Below are 14024 nucleotides of genomic sequence, written 5' to 3' on the forward strand. Positions count from 1 at the left end.
TACTTATAGTTTGCATGCATAAGATCACCTTTTAATTTTATGACTAAATTAAAATTATAACATATATGAATATGTCAAGTAAAGAGATCTAGATTTCTAACACTCTTGACACCATCCCAAAACAATGGTTCTATTCTCTAGAGCATAAGAAGATCGCTACCTGGGATGATGCCGCAATTGAGTTTGCCAAACAATACGCGGATAATGCTGAAATCCAAGTCAACATGTGCACTTTAGAGGTTCTTACCCAAAATTACAAAGTAGGATTCACCGACTTTCTAAGTAGGTGGAGGAAGACTAGTACTCAACTTGTTGAACGTCCAGATGAAGCTACCCTCATGGAAAAATTCATGGACAACCTAAAACCCATCTATGCAAGTCATTTGAGGTACCAAAACATTAAGACCTTCAAAGACTTAACCGTACTAGGAACAAGGATCGAAGATGACATCCGTAAAGGGCTCTTGTCCAAAACGGTAGGTCGTGGATATCAAGGCTCAACAAGTCATTCTTACGGCTCTACTAGCAAAACTGATGAAGTTAACCTTCTCGATCCATCTAAGAAGAGTACCCCACCAAGGAAATTCACAAATCTTAGGGAACATATTCCAATGCTCTGAAAAGGTTGATGAAACTGGGTAAACTTCAACCCATAGGCTCTACACCCGAACCAGAAAAGAAATCCAAGTTCTGGGATGAGAATTGGTACTGCGAATACCATAGAGGCAAGGGACATGATACAGAGAAATGCTACAAATTAAAAAATGTACTTCAAGACATGATTGAAGACGGTCGCCTACCAATACCGCCTGGAGGTAAGCCTAACAGCACTCAGAATCCTCTTGGAGTTCTGATGATTACAAGTGACGAATCTACCTTAGATTGCTCACATCTTATCTCCCCAAAAGAAGAGGTGATCAATGGGATATGGACGGATAACGAAGAAGATGTATACCTCCAGGATCTTCCCTTAATCAAGAGCGCCGAAAGCATCATAGATGAGATCATTGCCACACTGGGCACAGAAACCAACACCAATCAGCAGAAAGGATGGAGAAAGTCGATCAAGTGGACAAACAATCAAGGAAGACTCTTCAAGCTCACCACTGGAGAAGGAGAGATGTTCAAAGGAGAACTAGAAGACGATGAATTCGAGTCATAGTCGGAGTCAGAGTCGGAGTCTAGAGAAGTTCCTAGAGAGTCTCCTCCTGTCGTCATTCCCACTCCCCTTGTTTCTCCTAGCTTAGCATCAAGTAGTAACGGTAGTTCGGGAAATGTCCCAACGGCTGTCCCTTTACCGCCACTGACTACAGATCAGATGGCTTCTTTGTTTCAACTTTTCTCAAATTTTAATATGAATAAATCAGGTTCTGCTTACTCTTCGTGTTATCTTGAATGCAATTCTGTTTACGATGATACTGAGGATGACCCAGACCCAGACTTGATCGAAATACCTCCCTACATAGCCAAAGAAATACTACAAGAGGGGGAAGGGGGACCAGTAATAGAAAACACTGAACCCATCAACGTAGGAACCGAACTAGAACCCCAAGAACTTAGGATAGGGACGACCTTGAGCCCTACCGAAAGAGCCAGTTTCATAGACCTCCTGCAAGAGTTCAAAGATGTTTTTGCTTGGTCCTACAAAGACATGCCAGGGATCGACAGGGATATCGCAGAGCATAAAATCCCAATAAAACCAGGTTTCTAACCCGTGAAACAGAAGCTTCGTCGAATGAGGACAGAATGGGCTCTCAAAATCAAAGAAGAAGTCGATAAACAGTTCAAAGCCGGGTTCATCAAAGTTTCCGAGTACTCAGACTGGGTAGCTAACATAGTACCCGTACCCAAAAAGGATGGGAGAATCCGCGTTCGTGTTGACTTTAGAGACTTAAACAAAGCGAGTCCCAAGGATGACTTTCCTCTACCACATATCGACATATTGGTGGATAATACAACAGATCACGCGTTACTATCCTTCATGGATGGATATGCAGGATATAACCAGATTAAGATGGCCATAGAGGACATGCATAAGACCGCCTTCATCACTCAATGGGGAACCTATTGCTACACAGTTATGCTGTTTGGGTTAATCAACACCGAAGCTACATACCAACGCACCGCAACTACGCTCTTATATGACATGATGCATAAAGAAGTTGAGGTATACGTAGATGACATGATTGTCAAGTCCAAGGATAGAGAGGGGCACATTGTGAACCTTCGCAAATTCTTCTCAAGGCTACGGAAGTACAACATGAGGCTCAATCCTCATAAATGCACATTCAGAGTAACATCTGGCAAACTCCTGAGATACGTTGTTAGCCAACGAGGAATAGAAATAGACCCTTCTAAGATCAAAGCTCTAATTGAAATGCCGCAACCTCAAACGGAGAAATAAGTTAGAGTTCCTAGGCAAGGTGCAATACATAAGTCGATTCATATCGAAACTCACCATGATCTGCGAACCTATCTTCAAGAAGTTAAAGAAAACAGATCACACCATGTGGGATGATGACTGTCAGAAGGCTTTCGACTGAATCAAGGAGATATTAGCTAAACCACCAGTGCTCATGCCACCTCAACGAGATCAACCTCTTGGTTTATACCTCGCGGTAACTGAAACGGCCATGGGCGCCATGCTCGCTCAAACCGTAGGAAAGGAAGAAAGAGATATCTACTACCTTAGTAAGAAGTTCTCACTACTACAAAAAATGCATAAGAGACCGGTTAAAAATGGCATAAGAAACCGGTTTATAACCGGTCTATATCTCACAGGTGTCTTAGCCTAAGAAACCAGTGTTATATGTGGTTTCTTTGTGGTTTATATAGAGACCTGTTATCACTAATAACCGGTTTCTTTGCTCCCTCTATAAGAGAACTAATATGGGTTAAAACCGGTCTCTTTACTTTGAACGTAACAGACCGCTTACAAGTTAAAACCGGTCTCTTTAGTTGACGTTAAAAGACTTGTTCTCAACAGAACCGGTCTCTTTAATTTGCATGCCTGATGTCCTAATGATCCGCTGCTACTCTTATACAGTATATACATAATGATGCTACTGTTGTAGTATATACATAATGATGAGTCAATTTTTTTGACCGAAACGTACTTGCAACTCTTTCGACACAATAATAATAATAACGCTAACCCATAAATTATATATATCATAAAAAAAATCCGGATTTGATACATGATGATATCCAAATTATTCCTACTTAAAAATGAAGTCCTTCATGTTCTAAAAAATGAAATACCTGTGTTCTAAAAATTTTAAAAAAATGGGAAAAATAAACTAATTGTTCCAATTAAAACTTCTAACAATGATTAGAATTTAACCAAGCTTCACCACCATCCTCCATATTATCATCATCTTCAATTTCTTCATCTTCCATTTGACTAAATAAGTATGTCACCCACATATTTCTTATCTCGTCAATTTCCTCTTGCGTATAAGTGCCACGAGTTCCGGGAAAGTACTGCAAGAAAAAAAATTCAAAACAATTATAGTTAAAACTATAATAAAACCCATCCAGTGAACAAATAAGAAACAAGTTAGGGTTTTTCTCATTTTTTTATTCGTTTTCTCATTTATACCCCTACCTTTCTGTTATTCCCAGCCGTACCCTGTACTATCCTACTCACTCCCAGACGTGGCCCTAATAATTTTTCTGTCAACTTGTCCGTTTACATGACTATCATCTCTTCCTTGATCCATATCAAGTTATCAACCTACATTTAAATACAAAATCTACCATCTCCCACTCCCACGGTCAAAATCACCACATTCACCATGAACCTCCACATCCCTGCAAGCTAGAGTTGATTGAACAAGCCGATGGCAAGGTCTAGTTGCTTAACAATCTTCACTAAGATCACCAGGTTTATCACTGCTAGATAGAATTTAGTTCAATTTGATGCACCTATCCAATTATCCATCCGAGAATAAATAACTTAGAGATGATCATCACCGTTAACATACTAGCAAAGCTCCAAGTGCTCGTTTTTTGCTGCAAGCTTAACTACTCTCAAATGTTGGTTCATAAAACCAAATCATGATTAATCAAGTATAAACCAACTAGAACGAAGCTACTCTCTATATTTTTGCAATAAATATGAAAGTGGAGGGGTATGGGTTATGACAAAATAAAAAGTACAAAGGTGAACTAACAGAATTTTAGACGGAATTGACTAGTAAGGTTATTTTTGCAATAAATATGAAAGTAGAGGGGTATGGCTGGGGATATGGAAAAAGCACGGGCACAAGTGAGAAAGCGAAGAAACACAAGGGTATAAACGTAAAAATCCCAACAAGTTAATATATACCCATACAATCTCATTTTAGGACAATGGTAAAAAGAAGCATAATTTTAAGAAAGCTTTAATGTGAGTTTCATATACTCTACCTGATCTGGAATCATCGGTCGTCTACTTGCGATAGTCTCGATTATGTAACGACACACAAAATATCCACAATCCTTCGAGGCTTGAGATTGACGAGGACACTATTATAATGAAGTACAAACAAATCCAATATTCACATGAGAGTAATATTATAATTGAAATATAGGGGAGTGCATATTTTTAGTGATTTTGTTATACGTACCTGTATGTTCATCCATCTCACCGGATTCTTTTTAATTTTCTTGATGTCCTTTCGGTAAAGAGTGGTAAATTTTATAATACTCCTAGCAACAAAAATCAACTCATAATTAGAAGAACAAAACACTATAATAGATGGGTATTAATAAATTTTGTTAAGCATAGTGACGGGGTTGCGTACTCATTTATAATTCGTTGAGCGAATTCACTGATATTATTTGATCCCGCTGGATCAAGCTAGAAAACAGTTCCGTTCCACGGACTTATAGCAGCTAACATCCAATGCCGACTGTACTTAAATTATTAGTGTGAATAAAATATACTTACACATAATAAGTCAGAACTTAGAATTATAATTATAAGTACATAGAGACTTACTTTTCATGGAAGGGAGCGAAAAAAAGTTGATTAATATTTCTGCCTCCATTGCACCCAAAAACACGACATAAGTAATCTGACCGGTCTTGTTCTACGGTTGGAGTCAAAGGAGAGAGATAATTGGAGTCACAAAATCCATACATCCCCGATATACCATCTGTGTGACATGACTCGCTCACGTGCCTTACATATTAAAATGATTTGCTTGAACAATTAGTTAAATAATCATATTGAAAAAAGTAAACTACAAAACTCAAAGTTAAAACCAAAGTACATACTTCATGAAAATCGACATATGAGCTGATCCAATCTCTTTTTGAAAGCACCAATCAAATAGGTCTTCATAATCAAGTCCAACATCTTCTTGAGGTAAAAAACGTTTTCCGGAATAGATATAACGATGTTCCGACGGCTCTTTTTCATTCCCAAAGCCTCTTTCTTTAAAGCCTTCAGCATACCAGAGTTCACCTTCGCACGATCATCCTCGGTGATGTCATATTTTTTAGTGGTTGATGATTGTGAGGAACGTGACTGTGAGACAACCACATCTGCTTGTTGCTTATCAAACTTACAGACAATATAAAAAAAACTCATCAGAGAGTAGAAGTAACTTAACTTACTTCTATATCATGACTATCCAAGATCAAATCAAAAGTTATGGGATAGGCCTGGTATCGTATGATCATACCTTTTTCTTTGGAAATATTAGGTGAGCTGGCCACGAAACAAATGCGTACATTGCTTGGCATACTACACTACACTCCTCATTTGGACATGGCAATGGTGCGGTTGGCACAATCTCTTCAGTAATAGTTACTCGACGATAATCTTGTGACAAAGTTCTGAAATGATTCAAAGTCACTTCTGTTTCCCCCGATATGTACACTTCCCCAATTGCAACATTTTGGATCCCTTGTTCATTCTCAATCGCTAGGCAACAATCATAAGTACCCTAGTCCACATTAATACAAAGATCGTTACAGTATATATATAAAATATAAGACACAAAACAAATAAACTCTGTCATAAAACTATGCTTCATGATCTTAAATAGATTCAAAGTCACTACTTAATAAAAGTAGAATGTGCACCCAGCTAAATAACCAATATCAACATCTGTTCTCACCCAAGATCCAGTACAAAAAACATTGCATACTTAAGATTAAATAGGTGTATCAAGTCAGAGTCTAACTTCATACCTTAGGCAATACGTACTCACTTATAGGTAGTGTGTGATAGTCTATATCATTCAGACGAACAGTTGAGGGCGAGGGACTAGCATGCTGAGAATGATTGTTAGGTTGCTGAATAGTTTGAACATTTTTATCCGGCCAACCAACAATGTAAGGATCAAGTTGTTGTTCTTTTTCTTGGTCTTCCCGTTGAGATTTCGACATGTTAGAAGGATATTCCAAACCTTTAGACATAGATTATAATTAACCAGAAATCATAATAATATAAATAGTACATAAAAAACTTACTTTTCATTACCTTTCGTTAAAAGCTGGGTAAAGAAACCATTATTCTGCCCACTCATATCACAAAATTGATCATTATTATGACCACCTAAATTACCAGGTTGCAAACTCCGTGTATCATACATGTCATCGCCATGACTAGCTGAATTACCAAGCTGACCACCATCTTTGCCACTTATATGACCATCAAAATTAGTAAATTGGCCAGCGTCTTGGCTACCAAAATTCCCTAATTGGCTAAAACTAAGCATAAATTGCTTCATCTGCTCGGGGTCATGGCACTTCATCATAATGGTCATCATAAGTTGTACGTTGTTTTTCAAGAAAGCCATCTCTGACTTCAAACTAGCTAACTCAACACACAGTTGACTAGGTGGCGTTGGTTTAGAAAACCCAAAATATTTTGTAATGGTGATGCCTGATCCAACGCCTCTAACACGTCCCCCATGCTCTGGCTTCTTCAATGCTCTTGCCAAAATATCATCTCTACCACCCTCTAATACAAGTTCCCCACTTTCAAGTTTTCTCTTCAAGACATTCTTCAGATTAAGATTGAAGAAACCTGTTAGAGAGTACATAAAATAATGTTAATATCTAATAATGTGGGAGAAAATAGTATTTTACGATTTCTTCATCAGTTTCTTTGTCGACTTGATTATCAGAAACGAATTTTCCATCTTTGGCACGTGAATGAGCTCTAATCCACAACTCATGTCGAGGTACTAGATCAACCTGCTTCCCGTTTTTCAAATTTTCCTTTACCTACCAATAGTTGAAAATATATTATCGAAAGCAATAGTGAGCTGAATCAAGGTCTTTAATTAATAAATATTCAACAAACATACAATCTCTTTTTCAAAGTGTTGATAACCGAGACAGCCTCCTCGATAGCTTGAGACTTTGAGATTTGATCGCTTTCGACTATCTTCACTCAGCTCCTTGAAATATTAAAACAAAATTTGGCATTAAAACACTAAACATTTTATTTGCTCACAGAAATTAAAAATATAAATTTTTAAAAGTGGGAAACTAAAACCTGGAATTTCTCAGTAGTACACATTTCCTTAAATTTATCCCAAGCCGATTGATGTATATGATATTTCCATGGCGTTCTTTTTCGTAACTTTCCAGACTTCTTATACAACCACAACTTTCTTAATCTAGTCTTAAAAGCTCTCCATCGATCATCAGCTCGAGATAAGATCCATTTTTTATGCTGTGCTGGTACTGTGAAACCTTTCTATGGGATAATACAAAATCACTAGTATTATTTGTACCAGAAAAAAATAGTTAAAATGCCCTGGCTGAATGAATGAATGAATGAATGTCTGAACGAACATAAAACAGAATAAGAAATGATAAACCACAAACTTAAAAGATGAAAATCCGCGGTACCCTAAATAAACCACAAACTTAAAAGATCAAAATTTGTTGGAAAAAAACACATGCCAGCATGATCAAAGCAAAATGTAAAAGAAAACACATGGAGTAAAAAGACTTTTGCAAGCTAAATATAGCATGTGAGAGACACGTTCCAACCGTGATTTGGTCATACAAGCTGTCAAGTTCCGTTTTGAGAATATCTTTCCAATTGCCGTAGGTGATGGGCAGACGTTCTCGAACAACTACTCCAAGATAGCGCCTGAAAGTTGATCCGTATTTACCACATGGAGTTTTACGAACTGGATGCCAATCCAAAGGAAGTTTGACTTTATTATGAATTGCTTCCCCCACCACAGCAAGAACAGTGCGACCTCTCTCGTCGTTATGATTAGACTTTTCAATATCTGAATCATCAGAAGAATTTGAACCACCACGAGACAAGCATACTTGTTTTTTCTTTTTTGCCATAATCCTACAAAAATAAAGACCGGTTAACATCAATTTACCATGTAAATCTATTTTTCCTACTATAATAAAATATACTATCAGACCCAAACAAAAAACAAATATTGTAAACATGCTACTCATTTTCATTATTAACATCACTTTCTGTAAGAGAAACACATACAGGTCAAAAAGTACAACCCAAGCTAATAACTTACCAGAACCCGAATTATGCAATTTTCAATTAATAAAATACAAACACACACACACACACACACACACACACACACACACACACACACACACACACACACACACACACACACACACACACACACACACACACACACACAAAAAAAAAAACTTAATCAGAACTAAAATCTACCTCAATTGTTTTGACGACGACGCTTTTTACTTATTTTAATATTGTCAACCCATTCACCTTCTTCATGGTCGTCTCGTACATATGTCAATGAATCTTCACCCTCATCATTAGGGGAATTCTCATTTCGAAAAAATTTAGTTGCTGGCCTTTCTTCTAACTCAACTTCCTCATCATAATCATCAATATCATTGCGAGATCTTGGTGTTATAACAACTGACCTGCTCTTATTCCCTGGATCAGTCACATAAAACACCTGTTTCGCTTGACGCGCTAGTACATACGGATCCTCCTTGTAACTAAGCTTGTGAAGGTTAACCAAGGTGAACCCAAACTCGTCATGTTCAACTCCAACATGAGAATCAACCCAATTGCACCTAAAAACCGGCACCGAGAAGCCTAAATAATGTAACTCAATGATCTCTTGAATAACCCCGTAATATAACATTTTACCACACACGGGATGTTTATCTTTGGCACTAGCAAAATACATAGCCTCGGCTTCTACTGTTACCCCACTATTCTGCATAGTACTAATTTCATCTCGTTCACTAGTGTAGAACGTGCAACCATTTATGACATATCCAGAATAAAAAGAGGCATTAAAATTAGGCCCAGAAGCTAAAGCTTTAAGTCGATCAGATATGCAATGGGATGAATCTTCAGATTCAAGCTCTCTCCTAACCTGGTCTTTCAGCCAACTACTGAATGACTTGCTGTGTTCGCTTAGTAATGATTTCTCACTCGCTCTTCGATTGTTTCCTCGTAAATAATCAAGGTGTCTGTCTATATAAGGTGCAACTTCATTCTCATTAAAAAGAATATAAGTGTGAGCCATATGCCACTGCTCTTGACATAAGTCAATATGCTTACAACCTATAGTCCCTTTTCCTTCCATTCTTCCACTATGTCGTGACATAGGAATCCCAAACATCTTTGTATTTCCTAGGTATGCACTACTATATGTTACAGTATCTTCACAAAGAATACGTTCAGCAATATAACCTTCAGGCCTAAAGTGGTTCTTCACATATCCTTTGTAAGTTTTCATTTCTCTTTCAAAAGGATATTGGTTTCTCAAGTACACAGGACCGCAAAATCTGACCTCCCTCACCAAATGAACAGTTAAATGAATCATGACATCAAAAAATGAGGGAGGAAAGTACATCTCTAATTAGCAGAGAATAACTATAATTGAACTTTCCAAGGAATTCAAATATTTAGGATCTATGACTTTGCTATATATAGCATTAAAGAAAGAACACAATTTAATAATAGTTGAACGAACATTCTTCGGCAAAACTGAACGAATAGCCACGGGTAGTAAATGTTGCATCAAAACATGACAATCATGAGACTTGAGACCTACAAGCTTCAAATTTTCCATCGACACAAGACTCTTGATATTAGAAGAATAACCCTCGGGGACTTTCACACCCGCTAAACACTCACAAAATTCTTTTTTTTCTTTTCGGACAGGCAAAACTTTTTATTGTTCCTTTCAACAATATGTAATTCTTTCCTAATCCCCAATTCTTTTAAGTCATCTCGAGCATTAACACCGTCTTTTGTTTTTCCTGGGACATTTAGTAGTGTACCAACTAAGCTATCACACACATTTTTCTCAATATGCATTACATCCAAAGAATGTCTGACAAACAAATGTTTCCAATAAGGTAAGCGCCAAAAAACAGAACATTTCTTATATCCTTGTTTAGGAAGGGTTGATCTAAGAGTTTTTCTAAAAATAGTCTGGAAGTCTTTCACTTTTTCAAACACCTCCGTACCAGTTAACACTTTTGGCCGTCTTTTGAATTCTTGATCCCCATTGAAAGCCTTTTTCAACTTTCGATAAGAATGATCATCAGGCAAAAAACAACGATGTCCATCATAAATATTCTTTTTAGATGAATTAAGCCACTTTCCCGTAGTACCATCCTCACATATAGGACAAGATGCTTTTCCTTTAACGGTATACCGGACAAATTACCGTATACGTATGGGATAATCTTGGATAGTGCAAAACAACATAGCTCTAAGGTTAAATGACTCATTTCGATATGCATCATAAACCTCTACCCCTGTTTCCCATAAAATCTTTAAATCATTTATAAGGGGTGCTAAGTAAACGTCGATGTCGTTTCCTGGTTGTTTAGGGCCAGAAATTAACAAGGAAAGCATCATGAACTTTCTTTTCATGCATAGCCAAGGAGGTAGGTTGTACGTAACCAAAATTACAGGCCAAGTACTATAGCTTGTACTAAGAGAACGAAATGGATTCATACCATCAATAGAAAACGATAGACAATGCAAGGCGTAAGTTTGAATTTCTTTACCAAACTCCGGAAATTTTCCATCAATAAACCTCCATTGTGGGGAGTCACGAGACAAATGAATTGCTTAGGTCAAAAGGAGGGTGTCTTAATTTACCATCCTTAATTCTGCCATTATGATGCCATGTCAAATTTTTTGCATCGCTTGCATTCGAGTAAAGACGTTCAAATCTTGGTATAATAGGAAAGCACCACAAGACCTTAGCCGGCGTTCCTTCAGTTGATTTTTTTTTTGTACCATGAGACATTACAAGTAGGGCAATTCTTTAATAATTGATACTCATTATAATATAGTATACAATCGTTACTGGAGGCAAAAACTTTTTATTGGGCATGGATTTTTTCATAAGGTAAGCTCATTGAGCACAATATCTTTTTTGCCTCATATGTTTTACTCGGGAGAACATTATCACTTGGAAGCATATCTTTTAATACTTCAAGTAATTCAGTGAAAGCCTTTTCAACTTTCGATAAAAACCCGTATCACTCGATGGCCATGAGTTGCCTTGATTATATAATCTAAGTACACTTGAAAGTCTCGTGTATTTTTTGATAAAATCTTTAAATCATTTATGTGTATAAGGGCTTTTCAAGAATCACTTAACAACGACTCGAATGCAGCCGGATTTTCATCAAACTTTTCTTGAACGTCTCTTAACATATCCTCATGAACTTTCTTTTCAAGGCAAATTTCTTTACCCTCTATCCTATCTCCCTCATTACTTGTATGAACTTCGGGCATATTAGTCCGAACATTTTCTTCCCTATCTTCCCCATGCCAAATCCAAACAGTATATGTTCTATCAAAAGCTGATTTGCTGAGATGGTTAAGTATTTCATCAACTCTTTTATGCAGAAAATTATGACATTTAAAGCAAGGACAAGGCAACCTTGTACGACCTTTAGAGTTCTTAACAGCAAAATCAATAAAGTCTTTTACACCAGCTATATACTCAGGGTCACCCGGTTTTGATGTGGATATCCATCTCCGATCCATCTCTACACAAACACATAAGAATAATTTTGTTGAGCTTATTCAAACTACTAAGTAATCCTTACAAGTTTAGGTTAAATTTAAATGACGACCTGGACTCCGTCTTTTCAAAATTCCTCCTAACTTACAATCTCTCCCCTATATAGTGAAAAGGTGCATAAGTACTAGAGAAGGATAAAAAAGCAATAAATAAAGTGTGAAAAACGATATAAAATTTTAGTATTGTTTCATTGACAATGAAATAAATAGTAGAAGCGTCAAAAGGGTAGGTAAAGTTAAGATAAGAGTCATGGCTTTTGTATTAAAAATGAAGAAGAAGTGATTGGGGGGGGGGGGGGGGACAATGAAGAGATACCTGCTTTATAGTCTAGTGTTTTTGTTGAAATAGAGCATCAAATATTTTTCTATGGGATAATCAAGTCAACCAAATAAGGCGAATTGCTTGTACTATTATTAACCAAAGGTGGAAAAATACTTATATGAGCAGTAGCTGCGTCAGCTCCTATTTCAAAATATCATTTACTCCGTACTACTAAAAATAATCCCCTAATTTAGTAGCTAATCCCTTAGCCTACATGTGCTAATACCTTTTTTCTCAGTTTCATTTTTGAACAGAGACTTTCTTGTTGGTGTTGACATATCAGATTGAGGGAATAATTGCCATTCAAAATCTACACTTGTTATAAACTAATGGTAATACACCTTATGTTACTCAAACTTGGGTAAGTGTTGGACTCTCCAAGACAAATTTTGAGACAAGAGGAAACTGTCCTAAAAGGAGGATGTGGTATAGTGACACATTTTTAAAACAGAAAATTAATTTAAATTTCAAAATATTTGGAATTTTTAACATGAATGGAGATATGTTCGGAACAAAAGGCTTAGATTTGTCAAATACTATCTCACAATATGCTTCATTTACCCCAGACAAAGAGATAGGTCCACTAACTTATCTAATTGATATAGAGGGAGCCCAACTGTACAAGAAGATCACCAATTATATAGCCCCTTTTCTTGCAACATATTGCTAGAGGAGAAAGAGCCATCAATGCTGTCTACCTCTCGAACTCGGAAATAATCGTGAAAAAAAAAAATTATAAGGTATGCCAAAGCCTAATGAAGGTCTCTGACTCAAAATCAACAGAGGAAGCAACTCTTGTACCTTACTTAAAGTGACAGCAACCATAACAATTACGATAAAAATCAGGAATTGGAATGGTGAACATTCAAGTATTGAAATTTCTCACAAGACTAATTAACAACAGTGTTAATGAATCCATGGTGACAACCAAACACTACCTTAATCACTATTTCGTTTATAACCTATTCGATTAAGAACCAAATAACACGACTTGTAGTTAATTATAAGAAATCAATTAACCGATTTAATCATAGAATGACCAATTAAAAACAAAAGATTAAATTTGAAGCAACATAAGAACTTAATACAGTAATCAATTAACCTAAATCAATGTCACAAGCATAATTGCAATTCACATAAGAAAAAAAAAAAATACCCGAAAGAGGTTGCTGCTCCGATGATCGGCAGTGATAAACGAAAGAGAAGATGGAGTAGTTTGGCGGCTTGTTGAAAACTGAATACTTTGAGGCCATGCAAAGTTTTGGCAAATGACGGCCGATCAGTTTGAGGAGAATACTCAATTACAAATTGATAGCTTGTTAACTAATTAGGAATTGTTTATATCGGTGGTGATAACTGATAAACATGGAGGAATTGTTTAATAATTAATCTTATTAATTAGCTTGAATTGTTTATTTAATAAAATGATAAGAGACCGGTTTTACTCAAAACACATTTCTTATCAATTTCTATGAAACCGGTTATATGAGATCAATGGTTTCTTATATTAAGAGACCGGTTTTAAACCAAAACCGGTTTATTATTTTCAACTTTATGAGACCGGTTTTATAAAATCAACGGTCTCTAATATTAAGAGACCAATTAAAAAGCCAAACCGGTTTGTTATTAGTAGTTCCTTTGGCCATTTTTGTAGTAGTGTCTTGG

The 14024-nt window shown here is 36.6% G+C and overlaps 1 protein-coding gene across 2 annotated transcripts; it reads right to left on the bottom strand.

Annotated features, from left to right (window-relative positions):
- Nucleotides 1-3139: 3139 nt before the first annotated feature.
- LOC141657343 (uncharacterized) lies at nucleotides 3140-13742 on the bottom strand. 2 transcript variants are annotated; one of them, XM_074464538.1, is made up of 14 exons: nucleotides 13516-13742; nucleotides 8002-8317; nucleotides 7499-7702; nucleotides 7308-7400; nucleotides 7087-7224; nucleotides 6476-7001; nucleotides 6184-6359; nucleotides 5673-5936; nucleotides 5263-5551; nucleotides 4985-5167; nucleotides 4788-4895; nucleotides 4611-4692; nucleotides 4411-4509; nucleotides 3140-3483 (listed from the first exon to the last, which is right to left on the bottom strand). In XM_074464538.1, the coding sequence occupies exons 2-9, from the start codon at nucleotides 8311-8313 to the stop codon at nucleotides 5264-5266; spliced, it is 2001 nt and encodes a 666-aa protein (XP_074320639.1). In that variant the 5' UTR covers nucleotides 8314-8317; nucleotides 13516-13742; the 3' UTR covers nucleotides 3140-3483; nucleotides 4411-4509; nucleotides 4611-4692; nucleotides 4788-4895; nucleotides 4985-5167; nucleotide 5263. The 2 variants fall into 2 exon arrangements, with proteins under 2 accessions (XP_074320639.1, XP_074320638.1); XM_074464537.1 differs by having other exon boundaries at nucleotides 6184-6401.
- Between the last annotated feature and the right edge of the window lie 282 nt (nucleotides 13743-14024).

This window comes from Silene latifolia, chromosome 5, assembly GCF_048544455.1.
Source record: "Silene latifolia isolate original U9 population chromosome 5, ASM4854445v1, whole genome shotgun sequence".
NCBI lineage: Eukaryota > Viridiplantae > Streptophyta > Magnoliopsida > Caryophyllales > Caryophyllaceae > Silene > Silene latifolia.